Source organism: Durio zibethinus, chromosome 1 (genome assembly GCF_047325235.1).
Source record: "Durio zibethinus cultivar Kanyao isolate XHJ-2024 chromosome 1, ASM4732523v1, whole genome shotgun sequence".
NCBI lineage: Eukaryota > Viridiplantae > Streptophyta > Magnoliopsida > Malvales > Malvaceae > Durio > Durio zibethinus.
In genome coordinates this window covers 6813389-6835550 of record NC_143162.1, presented here as the reverse complement: position 1 = coordinate 6835550, position 22162 = coordinate 6813389, and the positions used below count along the sequence as shown (strand labels likewise).

Genomic DNA, 22162 nt, shown 5'->3' with positions numbered 1-22162 from the left:
TAATTATGTGTATCATATTATTTTTAATTAAATTAAAATTTAAAATGAGTAAAAAAAATTTTTATACTCAATTTGAATTTTGAATTGTTTCAAGTTTGAGTTATTTAATCCATGTTATTTTAACTATATTTTTATGACATAGGTAATAAATTTGAAAATAGAATGAGAACATAACATAATAAAAAATTTAAGTATAAAAATGAATGAGATACTAATGATAATTCTAAAAAGAATTCTTACATCCAAATCTTATAGAGATTAAAAGGTATATCTTATTTTGAGAACTTTTAAATTTGTATTACAAAAAATTAATTTAGATTAACGAGTTTATAATTGTTCATTTATTGATCAAATTGCTATTATTTGGGTTGAGTAAAATAATTTAAATATTTTATTTGAAAGAGATATTATAATTCATACTTATTTAGGAAGACTACATAGAATTAAATATTATTTGAGTTGTCATTAGAATTAAATATTATTTGAGTTGTTATGACACTTACAATATTCTTTATTCTTTTAAAATGGAGAAGTTGATTGATATCAAAATATCTAAAAAGTTTCAACAAAAAAATATAAAAAGCCATTTTTAATAATGGTAATAAGAAGCAACAATTAAAAATATAAGAAGTAATAATTAAAAATATATCATCTTTTTATTTAATGGTAATTTTTTTTTGTAGAGAATGTGAATGTAATTATTGTGAATTTAATATTTTTTAAAATTGTTGTCTATGTAGTTTTTATAAATTTTATTTAGTAAATATATTCTTATTACTTTTATCATATATATATAATAAAATTTTTACCCAAAATTATATCTTAAATATAGAAACAAAGGACAAGCTTTATTACTTTTATTGATGACAAAATATTTCAAAATTTTTAATATTTTATATGCAACTGTACTTTGTTAATAGGTATGAGAATTACATACATTAAAAATTCAATCAAATCATTAATAAAGCTTATTTTAATACATACATTTTACCATAAACTAAAAATTTTGAAGAAGATCTTTAAAATATTAACTTAATCATATTGTATATATTTATTTAATTTAGTTTTGGTACTTGCATTAATATAAAAAGTTATGATTTTAACTTATTATTACGCGTTAAATTACTGATAGTAAATTAAAAGTATTTATTTATGCTTTTCAAGTTGTTTATATTTAAACATTTTATTACTTTCTATCTCTATTATACAGATTACATCATTTAGTATACATTATAGTCACATTCTTTTTGGATATACATAAATCAATAACAACATAGTAGTAGATAATTAATAACTTAGTAATTAAGAATTAAAAATTAAAAATTTAAATGTAATCAGTATAGCTTAGTAACAATTATCAATAACTTAGTAGTAAATTAGAGGTAACTTAATATTAAATGAATGATAATTTAATAGTTAATAATTGATAACTTTTTAATAAATAAATAATAATATAATAAATACATCATACCTTAATGGTAAAACAATTATAATATAGTTATAAATGCATAACAATATAATACTAAATCAAAGATGACTAAAAAAAAGTGATAATTTAGTCATTAATTATTAATAACTTAATTATAAATTAATGATAACTTAATAATAAATTAGTGATAATTTATTAGTAAATTAGTTTCAGTTTAATAGTAATTAATTGATAGTAGTAAATCAGTAGTAAATCAATGATAATTTAGTAGTAAATAATGATAATTAAGTAGTTAATCATTGAAAATTTAAAAGTAAATCAGTATAATTTAATAGTAAATTATCAATAATTTAATAGCTAATCAATAATAACTTAATAGTAGAGCATGCTTATTTTAATATAAATCAATAATAATTTGATAATAAATCATAGATAATTTAGTGATAAATCAATGATAATTTGTCATAAATAATCAAAAATTAAGTCGTAAATCAATAATAATATAGTAATAAATATATAAAAATATAATAATAGATCATTGATAATTAGGTAGTAAATTGATAATTTAGTAGCAAATCACTAATAACGTAATAATAAACTACTAACAATTTAGTTATAAATAAGTGATAATTAAGTAGTAAATTAGTTAATCATTAATAACATTTTAGTAAATCGTCGATAAATTAGTTATAAATTTATAATAAATTATCAATAACTTAATAGTAAATTATTGATAATTTAATAGTAAATAATTGATAACATAATAATAAATTACTACTAACGTAATTATCCATCGTTGATAATTTTTTTATACTCAAAGTTATCAAGAATAAAACCATAGTTACTAGCATAAATGAAGTCAAAATTTTATTTTGGGATTAGGATAAATTTACCATAAGTCTATTCAATAAAAAATTAGTAAAAAATTTTAAGTTGGAATAAAATAATAATGTTATTATATAAAAAAAATTGTCTCATATATTATTAGTAGACTTTTAAATTATATATTTTATAATTGTAAATGTATAATAGCATATTAGTAAATCAATGATACATTAATAGAAAACAAGTGATAACTTAATAGTTAATAATTGATAACTTAATAATAAATTAATGATAAATTAATAGTTAATCAGCTTTAATTTAATAGTATTTTTTTGGGTAAACAATTTAATAGTAATTAATTGATAAACTTAATAGTAAAACAATGATAATTTAGTAGTTAATCATTAGAAACTTAAAATTAAATTAATATAACTTAGTAATAGTAAATCATCGATAACTTAATAGTTAATTAATAATAATTTAATAATAAATTATGGATAATTTAATATAAATTAGTGATAACTTGATAATAAATTACAATTAATTCAATAATAAATCTGTGATGATACTGTAATAAATAATCGAAAACTAAGTAGTAAATCAATAAATCAATAATTACTAAATGCATAATAATATAATAATAAATCAATAATAATTTAAATATAAATTGTTGATAACTTAGTAGTAAGTTAGTAATAATTTAGTTACAAATCAGTGACAATTTAGTTATAAATCAGTTATAATTTTGTAGTATATTAGTTAATCATTGATAATTTTATAGTAAATTATTAAAAATTAATATTAAATTAGTTATAATTTTATAATAAATCATCAGTAAATTAATAGTAAATCATTAATAATTTATTAGTAAATTATTTATAACTTAGTAATAAATCATTCATAAATTAATTGTACTTCAATGCTACTTTAATAGTAAATTATTAATAATTTAGTAGTATATCATTGATAGCTTAGTAGTAAATTAATAATAAAGTAGTATTAAATCAATGATAACTTAGTTGCTATTTATTGATAAATTTTTATATTTGAAGTTGTCAGAAATTGAATTTTGGTTACTATAAAAACCGAAGTTACAAATTTCATCTTGAGAGATTAAAATAAATTTACTATGAACCTATTCAATAAAAAATCTAATGAAAAATTTTTAAATTTGAATGAAACAATAATATTATTATATAAAAAAATTATCTTATACTATAACTAGGGGTGTAATCGACCGAGTTCAAGTCGATATAATATTAAGCTCAAGCTCGAGCTAGACTCCAAATTTGAGGCTTAAAGCTCAGCTTGAACTTGATCGAATTTTATTTTTTTAACTTGAGATCGACTTGAGATAAAAATCAAATTACTCGAGCTCGCTCAATTAAGCTCGATTAACATATAAAAATAAATTCGATTTTTATATTTAACAAAAGCTTGATGATTTGTATTCGAGTTCGAGATATTTTATCAATTAAAATAATTAAAATATATTAAAATATAAAAGCTTAATTAAGCTCGTGAGCTACTCGAGCTAAGAATAATGATGCAGCTCGATTTATAAGTTGAGTTACTCGAGCTTGAGCTTGATTCGATAATGATCGAGCTGAATTTGAATTTTATTTAAATCGAACCTGAGTAACTTACGAGTACTTATGTATCATTTACATCTCTAACTGTAACTTAACCATTGCTTTTTTGTGAGAAGCCATTATTAAACATACAATAGCACAAGTTTTATTAATAGCTACCAAAGTGTATCATAAATTACTTAAAACTTACTAAATTACATCAAATGATTATCAAAATTTTATTAAAGATTATCAAAATTATATCATTGATTACCAAAATTTTATTATAAGTTACCAAACTAACATTGAAGGTTACCAAAATGTTATAAAAGATTATCAAAATTAAAATTATATCAAAAGTTATCAAATTTTACTTATAGTATAAAAATACAAATTAAATTATTAGTATTTATCATTATTATAAAAAATATATAAAAAATTATCAAATTTTACTTATATTATATCACAATCAAAATTAAATTGTTAATATTTGTTATTATTGTCATAATATTAAAAATTATTTATTGAGATAAATTTTTAGATATAAAAATTTACAAGTGCAATATGTACATGCCTAAAACTAGTAATATATATAAGTATGGCCATATAAAATCTTTTGAACTGTGTCGTTTACTATATTTTAAAATATCATTGTAAATATTTTTATTATCAATCATAATTGTTCAATTTATTAGGAATTAAAAAGTTGTTTTATCTTTATTGTTTTAATTTTTTGTTAACTATTAAAATTGCTGAATTTAATTGATACATGAAAAGAACTAAAATTTACACAATCTTTTATCTTCATAATTTTAATAATAAAAACAATAAGCTTTATGTTAATTTATATAAACTTTACATGTTAATGCAAATTTTTTTTAATATAAATTTTATTAATTTTATTCATTTATAAATCATACAATTATGTGTTAAATAAATAAAATAAGGAGTATTCCCATGAGACGCATGTGAAAATAAACGCCGATTTTTTGAAACATGTACAAAATAAGTAGGATCTTTTTAACCGAAGTGGTCCTGACCAATTCTGTCTAGACCGTTTGGCCCATTCTAATTCACACCTGGACCAAATCCAGCCCAAATGAATCCTGACCCTGAAAAATGAAAATACCGTACCAGAGAAGCTTCACGTAAATACGACTTCGTTTTATTTCCCTCCCCAGATTTGAATTCAAGCACAGATCTATTTCCCCCGCGGCTTTCGCCTGAAACTCTCGCTGTATTATCCAAATGAAAAACCGAAAATCCAAATAGATCTCCCCTTGTCTCAAAATACTTACTTTGAATCATCAAAAAGATAGTAATAGAAAAAATGAACTCAGTAAATTCACCAATAAGCTACGCCATCGACGACAAAGACCTAGATGACGCCGCTTTATGGGCGGTAATCGACTCCGCCGCTGCCTCCCACTCCTCCTCCTCCTCCAAACTTCGCAAAACCTTAGCAATTAAATATCCCAACTACCAATCCCCGCCCACCCCAATATCCCACCCCTCTCCCCCCCGAAAACTCCCCCAGCTAAAGATTCAAAACCCCAGCCATAAACTTTATTCCACTCCCAACACCAATCGCCGGCGTCTCGCTAACACCAGAGAAGATGATCACCGGCCATACAAGATGGCTAGGTCTTGTGCTTCCGAGGTCAGCGAGACAAGCCCGATGGCAATGGTGCAGAGGACGCCAAAAACCTCTTTGCAGGAGTACCGGTCGCCGGAGATGTATTTGTCGCCGGGGTTCAGAGGAGTTGACGGTGTTAATGGTTCGGACGTGTCGCCGGGGAGTTGTGGAAGGAGCGAGGAGAAGGAAGGGATGAGGCATAGCTTGTCCGGGAAGTTTCCTTCGGTTGAGCTGTTTAAAGAATATCAGAATGCAGCCATAGCGGTAATTAAAGCTTTCACCATCTGAAATTTACCTTCAGCATTTGAAAAGAAATTCACATTACATTTGGAAAAGAAAATGATGTTGTCAATGAACAGATTTTGGAGAAATCTGATTATACTATGATATCTGGAAACCCTTTCATCAAAAAATCAGGTAAATTACCTCTGGTTCTCTTCTTTACTCTTTCATAATTGGCATTAAGTGGTAAAATGTGGTGTTCTTGTTATGTAGGTTGGAGGAAAATATCGTTTTATTTCAATGTATCATTCGAAATCAAAGACAAGAACATTGAATTTGATGAAAATCGCAATGTTCAGCGTGCTGAATTCGTGGTTCGGGCTTACATGCAGTATGTTCCTTTGAGCTCTTGAAAATTACAGTACTTATTTGATGGTTAAAGGTTACTACTTTAGCATTATTTTCCTTTATTCATGTTATTAGGGGTGGGAGGTTCTCGGATGGATGGGGCTCGTGTGAGCGGAGGGAGAAGAGATTTCTAAAACCCAACCATGATATCCCTAGCACAGCAGAAACTAGAGCTAAGAACAAAGCATGTCAGGTAGATGTTTCCTTTTGACTACTCTCACATCACATTTGCAGGTTTCATTGTGACATTTTAAGTTTGCCTAAATCTCATACTATTTAGGAAACCATCCTTAAGCTAATCAATAATTAGAAATGTGGTCCTTGATCAATGGTTCCTTATCCTCTATGTTTCCCTTTCAATATTCTTCTCATTTTTCAATCTTAGGAAACCATAATCTACAAGTTTTATTTTTTATTGCCTAAGGCCTATTGGATCAGTTATTCATATCAATGAAGATTTATGCGCACAGCATTGTGAATCTTTGATATTTTTTTATTGCCTACTTTTTCTGGTTAAAGTTCTGATCTTGGTTAATATATTTGCAGGACCTGCTAGGGATTGGGGAGTATCGTCCTGGTGCAAGCCAATTTCAGCTATAAATCAGCTCCATGATCCAGTTAATTTCTGGCACCAGAAGAATCACAACCGAAGAGATCCACTAAATGAGAAGTTTTCCCTCCAACTTGAGCAAGTGAAAAAAAAAAAAAAAGGAAAAGGGGAGAGCATTTCAGCTTAAAATGCATCTTAGGGTCAAGAATGGCTTGTTGCCCCTTTGATGACTGCATAATTTTTAGTCATTTGTCCTTCAAAGCTTGTCATTTTAAATGATAAAAGGAAATAAAAGAAAAGAGTTTCTTGATTCTACTGTTGATTCGATTTCACTCTCTGGAGGATCTCTGTTTTGATGATTGATGTGGGGGGAGCCACATTCCATTTTTACTGTTCTGTGCAGCATCCCTTTATCATCATTCATTGGTTAAAGAATCAGACATCTGAGGAATTGTGAAGCTTGGAGTAACTTGGTTACAGCAACTTACTGAACAGAGCCTGTGGACCAAAAGGAAGAAAGTTAAGTCCCTCGAAAAACAGGACGAAACAGTTTATGTACTCCAACCATTTCCTTTTCCTTCTCTTAGCTCTTTTTCTGATGTTATCTTTTGCTCTTCCTCCTATCTTAAAATAATATAAATTTCCTGTCATGACAAACGGCGTGCTGTCTTTTACAGAAATGGCTCCTGGTTCCCAAAAGGAATGTGTTCATAATGAGGTTCATCTTCTAATAACTGATGGTTTCATCTTGATATCAATCATAAAAAATCTGAAGTTTTAATTTCAGAGTTCTGATCTTACAGATATTGTTTCGTACGAGTTATCACGAAATCTTCACCTTATTCCGGGTCAAATATGTTGAGCAATTATTTCCATTCCCAAATCTTTTCATCTTCTAATATTACATTGCATTAATAAAAAGTCTACCAAGATGGGAATTTGCAAAATATGGGATCTTTAAAAAGAAATGGGGAAGGGGGTATCTTGGTTATATAAGAAAGGTGCCGCCACAGCCCTGCTATGGAGTCAAGAGCCTGGCCCCGCTTTGCAGTGCCATGTTCTCTTTTCTCCGCCACGGGACAAAAATTATTCCACTTCCTCTCCTTCCTTCTCCCTTCTGTCTCCTCAACAGGGGAGATGTTGCCTTCCTCACTCTCTTTCTTTATCAGTTGTCATGTAATTTTGAGTTTGAAGTGAAAAATTGCTCTTTGGCTTGGATTAGATAAAGCAAACTTAACTTGGTTTTTAATCTTCACCATTTTGATGCAAGCTTCCATTATTTTCGACCCTTTCTTTTAAGTCCTCGGGGATTCAAATAATGGTTTAATAGTGGAATAACGATCGCTAAATTACGGTAACGTCACCATCCGCCACCGTTATTAAATAAAAAACGGTTGAAAAATTCATTCACAGCAAAAACGAAGAGTAACGATCGTAAAATAATAGCGTAATGGACAATAGCAACAATAACGGATCGTTATTGCCGCTATTTTCGTTTTTCTACTCACGGATCTAATAGTTCAAGAAAAAAAAATTTTAAGTCTGCAGAATAAAACAATAAACCTGCAAAAGTAAAAGTAAAAGCCAAAGCAAAAAATAAAGCTCACAATCTCAGATCTTTATCATCAAAATAAATTTAAAAATGAGCTAGAAAACAGATCAATTATTTCAAGTTTCAACCATTCAATCGGTATTTTCGACATTCAAATTCAAATTAACCTCAAGTTTTCAATTAATATTTAAGATCAATTAAAGTAAGAAAAGAAAGTTAAATTATCTTTTTTTTTTGTAAAATTTTTGTAAAATGATCTGTTGTGAGAGTTTGAAAGACGAACGACGTATCTGTAGATACTAGGCAAGTCAGCAAGTGATAGTAAAAGGTATGCGAGAGAAAATAAGAGATGAAAAAAAAGAGATAAGAAGAAAATTCTGAAAAGCCAAGGAAGGCAGCACGAAGAAGAAGAAGAACAGAAGAGAGTATTAGCGTTTCTAGAAAGGTCTGTCGTTTGTCAGAAAGAATTAAACAAATTTGGGATATTAAGCATGTGGGGAGAGATTGGATGGGGTGGAGAGGGATTGGTTGTGGTGGGATGTTGAGGGGAAGGTGGAGAGGGATTGGATGAGGGTGGGGAAGGATTGGGTATGGTGTGGTGCTTGGAGAGTGGGATTGAATTTTTTATTTAATTTTGTAATTAATTTTTGAAAAATTTTTAGATAAAATTTAATTAGTGGTTTTGAAAATTTATAATTAAAAAAAAAGAGATTAATAATTTAATATAATATATAGAGATTTTAAATGAAAAATTTTGATAAATTTTTTTGTATAAGTTAGATGAAAAATAATTAAAATTAAATATTATATTTTGTTGTGTTATATATTAATTTATAATTTTGTATCTGAATTTTAATATTTTTTTGTTGTTTTGATATTTATATTATTATCAATTCTTTTGATATTAGATTAATTCTTGTTATTTTTGTGTATAATTATAAAAATTGTTTGTGATAAAAAAAATTTATATCAATTAGTGTATCAAAAAAATTAAGTTGCTTAATAAATTTAACATTTTATGATCTATTACTCTTATTAAGATTAAAAACTAAAAAATAAAAAATATAGGTTTGAAAATTTTATTAAAATATAAGTTTGAAAACTTTTAATTTTTGAAATTTTTTTAGATAAAATCTAATTAAAGGGATTGCAGATTTATAATTAAAAAAAATTAAAAGATTAATAATTTAATATGATATACATAGGATTGTAGATGAAAATTATTTATAAATTTTTTATATAAGTTAGACGAAAATTAATTAAAATTAAATATTATATTTTGATTGTGTTAGATATTAATTTATAATTTTGTATATGAAATTTAATAATTTTTTTTGTTGTTTTGATATTTATATTATTGTCAATTCTTTTGATATTAGATTAATTCTTATTATTTTTGTGTAATTATTGAAGATTGCATTTTTTATATAATTATTTGAAGTTATTTGTGATAAAAAAATTAATATCAATTAGTGTATCAAAAAGATTAAGTTATTTAATAATATTCTTAAGATTAAAAACTAAAAATTAAAAAATTTAGCGTAAAATCAATTTTTAATGATGTAATAAGTAATATTAATATTTCTAAATATAAGTTTATTTTGTTTTTATACAAAATAGTAAGTATGCCACCACGTGAAGAGTTTTCGAATAAAGGAGTAGAGGGCGCGTCAAGTGATGATATAGGTTGGCATTCTGGAACACCTGTGCCAAATACAAGAGGAAATGTTTCATGTAAACTTTGTGGTAAAGTTGTAAAAGAAGGAATAACACATTTCAAAGAATACATTGCTCATAAAATTGGCAATGTTACACCATTCCCCAACGTTACTGGTATGTTATGTTTTTTTAATTCTTTTGAAAATATTATTGTTAATTTTTTAATAAAAATTATAAAATTATATAAGCATGTGCAACTAATTTTTTTTTTAACTATATTATTAATAGGGTATAGTAAGAGAAAGTATGATGAAACTCCTTCAAGAAAGCAAACAAAAAAAAGCTAACAACAAAAGGAGAAAAAATGAATTTTTATCACAGTTAATAGGGGAAGATGATTATGAAAGATTTATTGCTGAAGACATCGCTACTAGACAAGTCGTGCGAGATAGTATCCAATCACAACATGAGTGGTACAGAAGACAAGAATTCAGACAAAGAACTAGTGGTTGGAGTAACATATATGAAGAATGACAAAGCTCTCATGATTCAGTTGCTGAATATTTTGAAGAAAGAACAAGAAAATCAACTCCAAATGAGTCTGAATTTTCATTAAGGGGAGCTATTCTTGAATTGATTAGAAGTAAAAGTTCAAGATAACCAAAAGTAAGTGATTCATTTCTAAAGACATTAAGAAGAAAAATGGGTGAATCAGTATCAAAATTTTTGATATATGATCGACTTCCTTTTCAATTAGCAAATTCTCCATGGTTGCATAATTTGATTTCTGTGGCAGTAGAATTTGGCCAATATGTAAGACTTTCAACACCTTATGAGGTCTCAGATGTGTATTTAGAGTCTGAGTATCAATAAGTTCATAAATGGGTTAATGGATTAAAAGCTTATTAGAATGAATTGGGTGTCACTTTGATGTGTGATGGTTGGACCAATAGTTTGAATCAAATGTATATCATTAATTTTCTTGTTTACTGTAGTAAATGGATCATTTTTTAAAAATCTGTAGATGTCTTAAGTGTTCATAGTAGAGATGCAAACTTTTACTACAGATTATTAGATAAAGTTATGAAAGAAATTGGAGAAAAATACATTGTTCAAATAGTCACTGATAACGAGACAGCACTTAAGGCCGTAGGAAAAAGACTAATGAAGAAGAGAAAACATTTGTATTGGACAACATGTTCAGCTCATTGTTTGGACTTGTGCCTTGAAGATATTGAGAAGAAAAAAAATGTGGTAAAAGTTTTGGATGATGTAAAGAAAGTGACTTGTTTTATATACAATCACATTTGGACTGTTAATTTGATGAAGAAATATACAAAAGGGAAGCAAATACTTCGTCCTGCTCTTACTCGATTTGTCACTTATTTCATACAATTAGAAGAAATAATGAGGCAAAAGCAAAGTTTGAAAGAGATGTTCAATTCAAAGGTTAGTACTTGTAATTAGTACAACTATTTAAATCTAGCATCTTTTTATGATATCATTGTTTTAAAATATTAATTTAAAATATATTACTCTAAAAATTTATTGATGAATATATAGGAATTTAAAGATTCAAAATGGGGACAACAAAAATCAGGACCTGCTTATGAAGCCAAAAAAATCATTTTGAAAAAATTTTTTTGGAAAAAAGCAAATGATATATAAAAGTTTATAAGCCTTTGGTAAAAGTGTTGCACCTTGTGGATGGTGATGAAAAACCAACAATTGGCTTTATTTACGAGGCTGTGGATAGAGTTAAACAAGCAATTCAGCAAATTTATCGTTATTCTACTGAATATGAAAAAATTATTGACAATAGATGGAGTTTCATGCACTCTGACTTGCATTCAGCTGGTAAGTAAACCAAAAATATAGATGGTATTTAAAAAATATGCTTATTTTTTATACTTAAATTGCTTATACATTTATTTTTTATTACTTTAATATAATATTATTATAAATTATGTTTAGGTTACTATCTAAATCTACAATTTCAATTTGGAGTGGAACATTATGCAAATGTATTTAAAGAAACATTAGAAGGTATAAAAGCAATTATTGAAAGATTAGAACCTTTGATAGATACTCAAATCAGAATGATTAATCGGGTTAGTATTTAATACTATTTTATAACTTTAACATTTATTTTATGTATTAAAAATTAAATTATTTTTTATTTATTCATTTATTATTGTATTTTCAATCGATGTAGTTGCTATTATTTCGAGACAAGCATTAATGAAATAAATAATAGCTTTAATTTTATTAGCCTTGACCATATTTTTGAAGATGATGATCCACTAACAAAATGGCTGTAAGAGAAAGAAAATCCTCTATTAGATGATCAAAACTCTGATTGGTTGCCTGCAGATAATTTTGATAATAAAATGAATGTTGAACGATCACGTCAATCTCAAGAAAAGAATGTGTCTCATTCAAGTTCAAGTCCGACACCAAGTCAGAGTAATGATAGTGATGGTTTAAGTTCAGATGATGATGGTGATAGAGATGGTGATGGTGATGGTGCGAATTTTGGTTGATAATATGGATGCAAATCGACCTTACAGCCCACTTGGAGGAGAATTTGGGCTTGCTGCTACTGGTGGACTTTTCATTAATATGGCAGAATATGAAAAAAATCCATTTGTTAAATCTAGTGAGGGTTAAAGTGCACGTACAGCTCGATCAAAAGAAAAAGCAAAGAAGCACCACTATGATATTTCTAGAGGTTCTTCATCTTCAAGTGGGAGATCAAATTATAGTAACTTTGAGTATAGTGAATCATCTGCTAATACTCAAAGACATTACTATCCACCAGAACAACTTAATTTTTGACCTCTTCATGGTTATCCACCTCCATATGGTTATTATCCACCTCAAATGTATCTTTCACCTCTTCAAATATATCCTCCACCTCAAAATTATCAAGAACAAAAGCCTTAGGGATGGAGATAGAGTCAACTTGGCTCTCAAAGTGAAGATAGAGAATCTGATCATCTTCGTCATTCTACCATGTGATAAAATTTAAAATATATATCAATAATTGTAGTTGATGAAATTTGAAATTATTATATTTTTAAATTTATAATTTTATTAAATTAAATGCTTGGTATTTAACATATTATGTTTTGTTAATATTTGATTTATCTAGAATTAATATTGAATATGAACTTGACCAAGAAAAATTTTATGGATAAATCAAATATGAATACTTTTTATAATCTAAATAAAATTATGAATAATTTTTAAAAAAAATAAAAAACATAGAGTGTTATAAACTATTTTTAAAATAATTGAATAAGAGTTTTTATAATTATAATTATAATTATTATATTTTATAATAAATTGTGTAAAAAAAGAATTTACGATCGTGATGACCGTAATAATCGTAATTATTTCCGTTATATCCGAAAACATGATTACGGCCGCTATTTAAATCCATTATCCTTGTATCCCTTGTTGCTCTTTCTTTTCGTTTCACAACGGAGCTCAGTGGTGGAAATGACATCTAACTCTCTATCTGAGGTGACTTCTCTTAGTACATCAATAAATCTTTGCAGATTTCCAGTGTACTTGATGTGAAAGATCATGGCTCAACGAGTAATAGCTACTTGTCTCTCTCCTTCAAACTGATGGTTCCTTCATCTGGTTTTTATTCGCTTTACCGAGGAATTTGACAGGAAAAATGAAACATTTTGTGGATGCAGGAAGAAGGGTGGCCTCTAGGCCTTCAACCATTGAATGCAAGAATTGGGTTGGTGAGAAATCGTGATTTCTCAGGTTCTGTTTCATTTAGTACTTTGCTTACTGCTTCTCCAAGTTCCTCTAGCATTTCTTCTTCAGATCTTGATACAGAGGTCAGTCTTTTCTTCTCCCTGAAACAAAGATTTTCCTTTACTATTTGACAGAAGAAAAACCACTAACTTCCAAGTTCCTCTAGCATTTCTTCTTCAGATCTTAATACAGAGGTCAGTCTTTTCTTCTCCCTGAAACAAAGATTTTCCTTATCTTTTAGTATTTGACAGAAGAAAAACCACTAACTTGTAGTCAACTGGTTTAAGAAACATTATATCAAACGAACAAATGCCTGATTTTTCATTTTCCATTTTCCATATAAATGTACAAAAATAATCAACAGAACCACCTGTGTTTTAACTGAAGTTCTAACTGTAACTACAGTGACCACCTTTTTCCTTGTTTGTTCTATTCCTGAATCCTGAAAACCAGACTGCAGAGAACCATTCTATACATGTTTACTTCTGCTTTCCATATTGTAATGGGTTTTCAGTTTCACTTCCGTGCCCTATTCAATTAAAAGCAAAGCTTGAAGCAGCAGCTTTACTCCCTTTTCACATGGTCCTATTATCATGGTATTTTGACTGCATTATGTTCTTCAATTGATCCAGCAAAGGCTAAATCTCTCTCGTTATATTAAAATTAATATTAATGTGGTTCATCTAGTACTCTATTTTTAACAAGATGACGACAAAAAGGAAGATGCCCACAAGCTCTCGGATCCCTAGCTGTAGCTGATTGATGTGTTTAAAGTGGTTTGTCATGCTAGGTAAGGTGACTTTGGGTCCCAGACAGCATGGTCTAACAGATCATTAAACAGTCACTTCCAAGCTTCAGCAATTATTCCTGCATGCATTAATCTTGAGGCCTAGTTCCCATCTTTGCTTTGTCCTATTGAGTTTGGAAGCAAAGAAAGCAAATAGAGTTTACACATGTTATATATATCATGTCACCTTTCCTTCCCATTCCTTCCCTTCCATTTTTTTAGAGACGAGGAATTTCGTACTCAGAACCACCTCAACAATATAATTTACTTAAATTGATTTAGCAGGTTTTTTTTTTTTTTTCTTGAAAATGATTTCAGTCCGCTAGGTCTTTCTTCCATGACAAAAGCATCTCTCTTGGAAGCCTCGTAGGAATTTCTAGTCTTCTAGAGCTCTCAAGGAGATCAACCAGGAGAAAAACCACAGAAACCTCGAGAGATCAGAAGAATAATTTTAAGTATAGACCTTGGCTGTTCTCATTTTGTTCAAAACTAAGCACTGATGCTGTGGACGCTAACAAGGATCAGTCTCTTGGTCACTTTCTTGAAGTAGAAAGGAGAGCCGCCAACATTTCCAGGAGGAATCAAATCCCTGCTGCTACATGGAGTGCAGAATATGGTAGGAAATCTGACAGAGATCTATTGGAACGTGGCAATGGGCATGGGGTTCCTTTATTGCTTTCACGTTTGTGTGGACAACTCATCGAATGAGGACTTTTCACCGAAACATTTACTATTTTTCTTTTTTAAGATTTATTCTCCTTCTCCATTTCACCTCCATAGATTGAAACAAAAAAAAACAAAAGACATTCCCAGGATCTTACTCTTCTCATTGGATACAGTTAGTATAGATCAAATCAAACCAAACATGCCTCACTGATCAGTCACAACTCTCCTTTTAAGGGATGCAAAGCAAAATGCAGTACAATAAAATAAGTTCACAACTAATTAAAGTTTAAATAATTGATAATTACGAGCATTCACTGAAAATTTGACTCCATTATATTAGTCCACTGCTTCTTCATTCCATAGAGCGGACTGCAATAACAAGATCCAAGCGATTTGAACTTTGCAAGAGAATTTAATGTCACTTGTGCTCTCATAGCTCATCATAATCAATATAAACCACTATTAAAGGATGGAGTTCAAAGAGCATACCAAATATACTTTTCGTTTGGAAGCTATATGAACATTGGCAGCTTTGCTGGTTCATCAAACTACACCACAGAAAAGAAGATCCATGGCTGTTGCATGTTAGAACTTTTCATTTCCTTCACTGCATTCAGCAGGCACTTTTCCTGCACTGCGGCTACCCATTTTCCCAAATGTGCTGATGGCTGATAAACCCTTGAAACTACTGCTTCCTTCACTGCAATTGGACTTCCTTGATTTAATTGGCTTAGAGGGACTGAATTCTGCTCCTGTATCAATGTTGGTGATCTTTCCACCACTCAGCCTTGTAGGACTAGCTTCTGATTCTGATTCCTTATTGTTGATTTTGGCAACAACTAGTTGGGTGATTCCCCTGCGGCAGAAGGGACAAACTAGGACTACAGGAGATGCTGTTAATGGGTTGGGCTTCTTGTGGCAACACAGAGCTAAGATGCAATGAGCGCACATCTGGTGACCACATTGTCTAATCTCTATCGCGCATAGCCGGTCAAAACATATGCAGCATACATCTACATCACTGGCCTGTTAGAGAAGATTCGCCAATGAATTAAAAACAAAAAATATATACATATTCCTAATAGAATATTACTAACTCTGTATCCCCTGCACGTTGCTACTGAAGTTATTGTTTCTTTCAAGCCATAATTAAGCCAACAAATTTCCACAATGCAATATATAATTAAAGCAGCTGATGATGCTCCCATCTCATTCATCTTGGGTATATTCACATATGATAACTTTTCAATCCATACACTTTAATTTCACTCTGTTTTGATGTCAAAATAAAACAGCTATCATCCTTGTTGAACTTTAAAAACTTAAGCATAAATACTTTAAAATCCTACATTGGGTTTAGCTTTTAATTTTTAAGTAATCTTTACATACAGCTAAGTTAAAGAAAATTAAGTTGCAAACAGTATTACCTCAGCAGCAGTACCGTCAGCTTCAACCTCATAATCTGAAGCAGATGTAAGTGCATGGATTGTCTCCTTCAAAATGGCCTTCTCCCTCTCTCTGTTTGCTTCCATTAAGGCCTTTTCCAACACTTCTTTTGTGTCTGGATTAAGATCGCTTATGAACCTTAAAGGAAATGGCCAAACAATAGGTTCTGCGGATGCAGGGTTCAATAATGCAGCACATGCCTCATGTCTGTGTTTCATAGCAATTATATATGGTATTCTCCTGCAGAAATACAAAACTTGGTACATTTTATTTCAACCTAAAAACATATTTAATTAAGATTTGGACGACCACATGCCCTAAACTTTTTTTTTTGGTTGTTATTGATAACAAAAACATTAAAATCCAGGCTTTCAATGACAATATAAACTAATGCCTATGTTGTTGAATGGAAGTCCAATAGTATAGTTGCAAGTAATATCCAAATCAGAAAAGAAATGATTTCACAATCTGCTATCCTAAAAATTAAGATATAAAAAGAAAAAGAAATATTGAATTTCCCACAATTTTGAAGATTTGAGAGTGCATATAATCTTTACTATTGATTGAAAGTTTATATACATGATGTATAACAAGCCTGAAGTTTAAATGTTAAGCTGAAATGCAGGGTTTTTTTCATAAAAGTCAAATTGAGATTTTAACAATGAATTCTATATCCAATGTGCCAAGAATCAAGATCTCTAAAGTGGATAAACAAAAGATTTAGTCATTTTGGCCAATCAGACATCATCGGTCCATAATATGATAATAATGCAAAAGTCATGATTGAAAATTTCTGTCTATTTCATCTGTAAGAAAGAAAGAAAGAAAGTAACAATTGAATTTCTACATATGCTTACCCATATGAATCTGGTTGAAGCCTATCTGCTCCCCAAGCAAGTAGTTCCCGGATACACTCGGTAGAACCCCCACGGGCAGCAAAATGAAGAGGAGTGCTCCCCGGGTAGCTGCAGAGAGACCTAAAATCAATCCAAATTCATAACTGAGAATTATGGATAAATAAAACTTAATCAAGATAATTACCCATTTCCACCAGTTGAAGCACAAACAAGAGCCCCATTATCTAAGAGGGCATGAACACAATTAGACCATCCTTCTCGAGCTGCCAAATGCAGTGGAGTAGCACCATTTTCATCTCTTATGTTCACAAATCTTGCAAAGCCCCTACAAATTTGCAGTGCAATCAAATTCAATCAGACAATAATCACATGGTTCACCAATTTGCAACATTTTTTAAGTGTCAAGAGGGAAAGACCAAGAATCTGCAAGGGGACTGCTATGGGCAGCAGAAAGAAGAGCTTGAAGGCAATCACAATGACCATAGTAAGCAGCATAATGCAAGCAGGTTCTTCCTTGAAGTGAATCAAACGTCAATACCTGATTAACAATTATAGACACTACCATGATCAATTTCTTGGTAACAGTCAAAGTAGTAAATTTCAGCAGAAACAGAAACTTGCCATACATATGCTCCACTCTGGATAAACTTTTTCACACAATCAGTCTTCCCATGCATTGCAGCCAACATCAGTGGGGTCTAAGCCAATCACAAGCAAAACAGTTCATGAGATAGAAATCAAAAGACAATCAATCAGAAAACATGCAAAAAAAAAAAAAAAGGATTCTCTATCTAAACATGTACCTGTCTATGACGATTCAAGATATCTGAATTGGGACATCGATCTAAAAGAAATGAAAGAATCTGCAGCAATGATCAAACCAAACACCAAAACAAAAGAATCCCAGAAGGATGAAGGAAATAATCAACATTGTCCCAAGAAAAAAAAATTGAAAGAAAATCCCAAAATCCAGCAAAATCAATTAAGAAACACCAAGCCCACCTCGATCTGACCATTTATGGCTGCCACATGCAAAATAGACAACTTCCCATATCTAGTGGTCCTCGTTAAGGTACTTTGGTCTGCTTCAACCATTGCCTGAACCATCTCCAAATCACCTGTCTGAACAGCACCAAGCAACGCGGTCTCATGGTTTTCTCTACAACTAAGCTTTTGACCCATCACCTCCTCCCCGCCTTATCTGTTACTTAGCAAATGGAGAACTGTCCAGGTCCCAGCAGAGATTCCTCACGCTCGACCTCTGAGTGGGGTGGTGTAGATGGTGATGGTGATAGTGGGAACAACGACTGAGTTTCTGAAAGTGAAATGGGCTTATCTATCTATTTGTACTAGTAACTAGATACTGTGTAGCTGATGCCTCGTAGTTTGATCCGAGATTTTGGGCAATTATCAAATTACATTTCGGTTCGGACGTCATAAGATTCTTTTTATGCAATGTTCTTTAGTCTTTGTTGGAATTAAAATTTTTACATGGTAAATTGCCTTTAATGGTGTAAAACAGATTTGAAAGATTATTTGTCAAAGATAGAGATCATAATTGTTTCTTTTTCCCCTTTTTCTTTTCAATTTTAGAAAGTCTGCATTTATATTTTATTCATGAAAAATAGCATTAATTTTTAAAAGGTTTCTAATTTCTATAGGTGAATTAATTTGTTGAAATCAAATAAAATCGGCATTAAAATAGAGCATGCTAATTGGTGAAAGTGAGACAAAAAAAAATGTACAAAACATTAGTCAAGGAAATAATATGTTTATTATTTGAAAAATATGGTGAAAATTATTAGTGAGATATAGTCAATTTTAATTAGGGAAGGCAAAAATATCCGAAATCGACGGGTTTCGATTCGATCCGACCCAATCTTTTAGGGTCAATTTTTTTTTAAGAAAATCAAGTATCGGGTCGGGTAGCATAAAAAAATTTCGGATTGAAGTCGGGGTCGGATTTTAGGCAAATCCGACACGATATATATAAAAAAAAATTTTTTTAATTATTTTTTTAATTTTATATTTAATTTTATAAATTTTTATATATATTTAATTTTACATTTATATTTAAAATAATATTTTATTAATTTCGAATCGGATCGAGTCGGTTTGATTTTATACAATATCGGATCGAATATTAAAAATAAAAAAAATTTATCGGATCGAGTACGAGTGCAAATTTTATATGTTTAAAGTCGGATCGGTTCGAGGCGAGCAAAAACTTGCTCCGATCCTACCCGTTGCCATCACTAGTTTTAACTTGTTTTTTTTTTTTATTAAAAAGTTATTACTCGCATTACATTATATAGATTCATGATTTAAACATATGAGCTAAAATCATCACAAAAACTTTAGTAAATCATTTGAAAGAGAATAAAAAAATTTAATTCCAATTTACACCCTAAACTATATTAGTTAAAAAATTCACACAAAAATTTCGCTTTTCTATATACAAGCTTGGAGAATAAATCTAATCCATATTCCTTAAATCATGTTTAAAAGAAAGAAAGAAAGAAAACTAAAAAAAAAATAAATTATTTCCCTAAAAGAAAGAAAGAAAACTAAAAAAAAAAAAAAATTTATTTCCCTCTCGATTTTGGAGACAAATAGCTTTCCTTCTTTAGACTTTTTTCCTCATTGTCACCGTCTTGGCATCAACATGGTTCAACCTTTTTCTTTTTGGTGTTTTGTGTCAATTAACTACAGCTAAAAAGCAAAGTTTCTCTAGCAAAGGAGTAATTAATTTCCATGTTTTTTTCAATATAGGAATTAGGAGGTAAATAAATATTTTTAGAAAATTATTACTCCAAGCCAAACTCACGATCGTAACGAAATTAGATTGCCTTGGAAGGAGATGGGATAATGGATGGCAATGACATCCAAAACTTGAAAAAAAAAATAGTTATACTAAATCAAGAAAGCCACAAAATCAATTAAAAATTTGTCTTAATCACATGCTTCCTTTAACTTAAAAATTGATTCTTTCTATTATGGATCTGAAATCGACTCCAGAACTGAAAATAATGAGTTGAAACTCTCTGATTGCAACCTAAAATACAAAAAATATTCCCTCTATATCTTTTTTATACTATGATAATGTTCTTTAGAAACTAATTTTTCTTTGTTTATAGTTCGATTATTCGCAAAGTAGATAGCGCCGGAATCTTTTAAAGATTAAAAAATCGAAAGGAATCAAACGGGAAAGAGAAAAAAAAAAGATTAATCAAATAGAAATTAAAAACCATGAACAATGGCAAGAACAGTACTCTTCCATCCAATTTAGAATCCGTAAACAATATTGTTACGCAAATAACTCAATGATGAAATAAAAAGAAAAAAAAACAACAACCCTAAACCCATAAAGAAGAAGTGATCAAAAGAACCTTTACTCGGAGGAAAACCACTTGCCATTGCGCCATTCGACATGATTTCTCAGCTGAGAAACAGGGTAAGCAATCTCATCCCCAGTGGTATCAAAATAAACCCAATACTTCAACCCTTGTTTCCCAGTAATATTCCCAACCCACCAAGCATCATTGCGAAAGCATCAATCCTTTCACGATAATAGAAAATCCGAGTAGCTTCCCCTACGGTTCTTGGTGGCACTGGTCGGACCTCGTCAGCCGAAACTATCTCAACCAAAAGGCGAGCTTGATCTTCTTCTTCCACTAGGTTCTTGTACTGCACCTTGTAAAGAGTATTGTCATTCAATGGCGATGCCACGGTGGCTTCGAAGTATGATCCCAAGAACCCCTCTTCCTTGCTGCATACTTCAACTTCATCTCCTTTACAAAACAGCGCCATTAATTGTAGCACACGAGAGAGAGATAGAAAAAAAAAAAAAAGGAAGTGCTTTGAAAAAAAAAAATTTGTGAAGAAAAATTGTGATCTCCAAGGTTTTTTATATATGCTGAAAGGCGGTTTAAGTTTTGCTAGTTATAAGAGGAAAAGGATTTCAATGGAAAAGCTGGATTGCAGCCATGTTTATATATAAATATATATGTATTATATTCAAAACCACATCAATGGGCCATCGCATAATCTATTACTTACAATAAAAGGAGTCCCCGACTCCAATTATAAGTACACGTACTCATCGTCAAAAAGAAAAAAATAGAGGATAGATTTAGGCATACAGTCGTTTGGAAGAAGTTTTTAAAAGGTGTCTGTCCCTTGCTTGATTCATGTTCGGGTCGGCAATGAGCATTGACTCTATTACAACTGGTTCTTCACCACTTTTTCATTCTTTCCTTCTCTCCTCAACTCAAACAGTTGTTTCAAATTTCAATCTCTAGTCAAAGTCTCCATTTGGGAACATTTCCTCGCACCTTCAGAATAGCACCCATGCATGCTATTCTTTGGAATTGGTAGGCTTGGTGGTTGATGTCCCACCATTTTTGTGGTTGCATGTTTTAATTGAGAACAAAAAATGCTTCTATACATATGCATGTGTTGCCCCAAAATCAAATTGCATGTTTTTATTGAGAACAAAGAATGCTTCTGGAAGTTTTTATATTCAAGTTTTTTGTGGTTGCATGTTTAATTGAGAATAGATCTGGCAACTGCGCATTTGAAAATAGTGATGACTCTAGGAATAACTTGAATGAGGATAGTTCGAGGTTGAGCGGAGTCGGTTTTATTGGCACAAATATTGTCCATAGAAATTACAAAAAAGGGCAAGGATTTGGAGCAGAAAGAGAACATTTTGTCCGCAATGTTAAGGAAATCTAAGTTGGATATGGCAGCAGTTGCTTTTGAAGGAGGTTAAAGT

The 22162-nt window shown here is 30.0% G+C and overlaps 3 protein-coding genes and 1 pseudogene across 6 annotated transcripts; 2 read left to right on the top strand and 2 right to left on the bottom strand.

Annotated features, from left to right (window-relative positions):
- The first annotated feature begins 4719 nt into the window (after window positions 1-4719).
- LOC111311076 (peptide transporter family protein) lies at window positions 4720-7298 on the top strand. 2 transcript variants are annotated; one of them, XM_022910453.2, is made up of 5 exons: window positions 4744-5725; window positions 5821-5878; window positions 5957-6074; window positions 6167-6284; window positions 6638-7298. In XM_022910453.2, exons 1-5 carry the CDS (start codon window positions 5156-5158, stop codon window positions 6689-6691), a joined length of 918 nt encoding a protein of 305 aa, XP_022766188.2. In that variant the 5' UTR covers window positions 4744-5155; the 3' UTR covers window positions 6692-7298. The 2 variants fall into 2 exon arrangements, with proteins under 2 accessions (XP_022766189.2, XP_022766188.2); XM_022910454.2 differs by lacking the exon at window positions 6167-6284 and having other exon boundaries at window positions 4720-5725.
- A 6057-nt stretch (window positions 7299-13355) lies between these two features.
- Window positions 13356-15250, top strand: LOC111310618 (uncharacterized). Of its 2 annotated transcripts, none has more exons than XM_089761534.1 (3): window positions 13356-13455; window positions 13563-13712; window positions 14735-15250. In XM_089761534.1, exons 1-3 carry the CDS (start codon window positions 13444-13446, stop codon window positions 15122-15124), a joined length of 552 nt encoding a protein of 183 aa, XP_089617660.1. In that variant the 5' UTR covers window positions 13356-13443; the 3' UTR covers window positions 15125-15250. The 2 variants fall into 2 exon arrangements, 1 of the variants encoding a protein (XP_089617660.1); XR_016342527.1 differs by lacking the exon at window positions 14735-15250 and adding an exon at window positions 13764-13841 and having other exon boundaries at window positions 13402-13455; window positions 13563-13635.
- A 111-nt stretch (window positions 15251-15361) lies between these two features.
- LOC111311075 (putative E3 ubiquitin-protein ligase XBAT31) lies at window positions 15362-18764 on the bottom strand. 2 transcript variants are annotated; one of them, XR_002692610.2, is made up of 9 exons: window positions 18388-18711; window positions 18189-18248; window positions 18012-18083; window positions 17802-17923; window positions 17570-17710; window positions 17386-17493; window positions 16510-16768; window positions 15572-16108; window positions 15362-15451 (listed from the first exon to the last, which is right to left on the bottom strand). XR_002692610.2 is itself a non-coding variant. In XM_022910452.2 (8 exons), the coding sequence occupies exons 1-8, from the start codon at window positions 18565-18567 to the stop codon at window positions 15668-15670; spliced, it is 1383 nt and encodes a 460-aa protein (XP_022766187.2). In that variant the 5' UTR covers window positions 18568-18764; the 3' UTR covers window positions 15362-15667. The 2 variants fall into 2 exon arrangements, 1 of the variants encoding a protein (XP_022766187.2); XM_022910452.2 differs by having other exon boundaries at window positions 15362-16108; window positions 18388-18764.
- A 1846-nt stretch (window positions 18765-20610) lies between these two features.
- LOC111311074 (protein AGENET DOMAIN (AGD)-CONTAINING P1-like) lies at window positions 20611-21746 on the bottom strand (annotated as a pseudogene).
- Between the last annotated feature and the right edge of the window lie 416 nt (window positions 21747-22162).

What these genes read in the sequence shown, in the direction of transcription:
- LOC111310618 (XM_089761534.1), top strand. An exon ending in CTTCAGATCTTGATACAGAG is followed by an intron (nt 13,713 to 14,734) that starts GTCAGTCTTTTC and finishes AAATGATTTCAG; the next exon opens with TCCGCTAGGTCTTTCTTCCA.
- LOC111311075 (XM_022910452.2), bottom strand. Translation starts at nt 18,567, where the DNA reads ATGGGTCAAAAGCTTAGTTGTAGAGAAAACCATGAGACCGCGTTGCTT. An exon ending in TTATCCAGAGTGGAGCATAT is followed by an intron (nt 17,924 to 18,011) that starts GTATGGCAAGTT and finishes ATTGTTAATCAG; the next exon opens with GTATTGACGTTTGATTCACT. An exon ending in CTGACGGTACTGCTGCTGAG is followed by an intron (nt 16,109 to 16,509) that starts GTAATACTGTTT and finishes CTTCTCTAACAG; the next exon opens with GCCAGTGATGTAGATGTATG.
- LOC111311076 (XM_022910453.2), top strand. Translation starts at nt 5,156, where the DNA reads ATGAACTCAGTAAATTCACCAATAAGCTACGCCATCGACGACAAAGAC. An exon ending in CCCTTTCATCAAAAAATCAG is followed by an intron (nt 5,879 to 5,956) that starts GTAAATTACCTC and finishes CTTGTTATGTAG; the next exon opens with GTTGGAGGAAAATATCGTTT. An exon ending in CTAAGAACAAAGCATGTCAG is followed by an intron (nt 6,285 to 6,637) that starts GTAGATGTTTCC and finishes ATATATTTGCAG; the next exon opens with GACCTGCTAGGGATTGGGGA.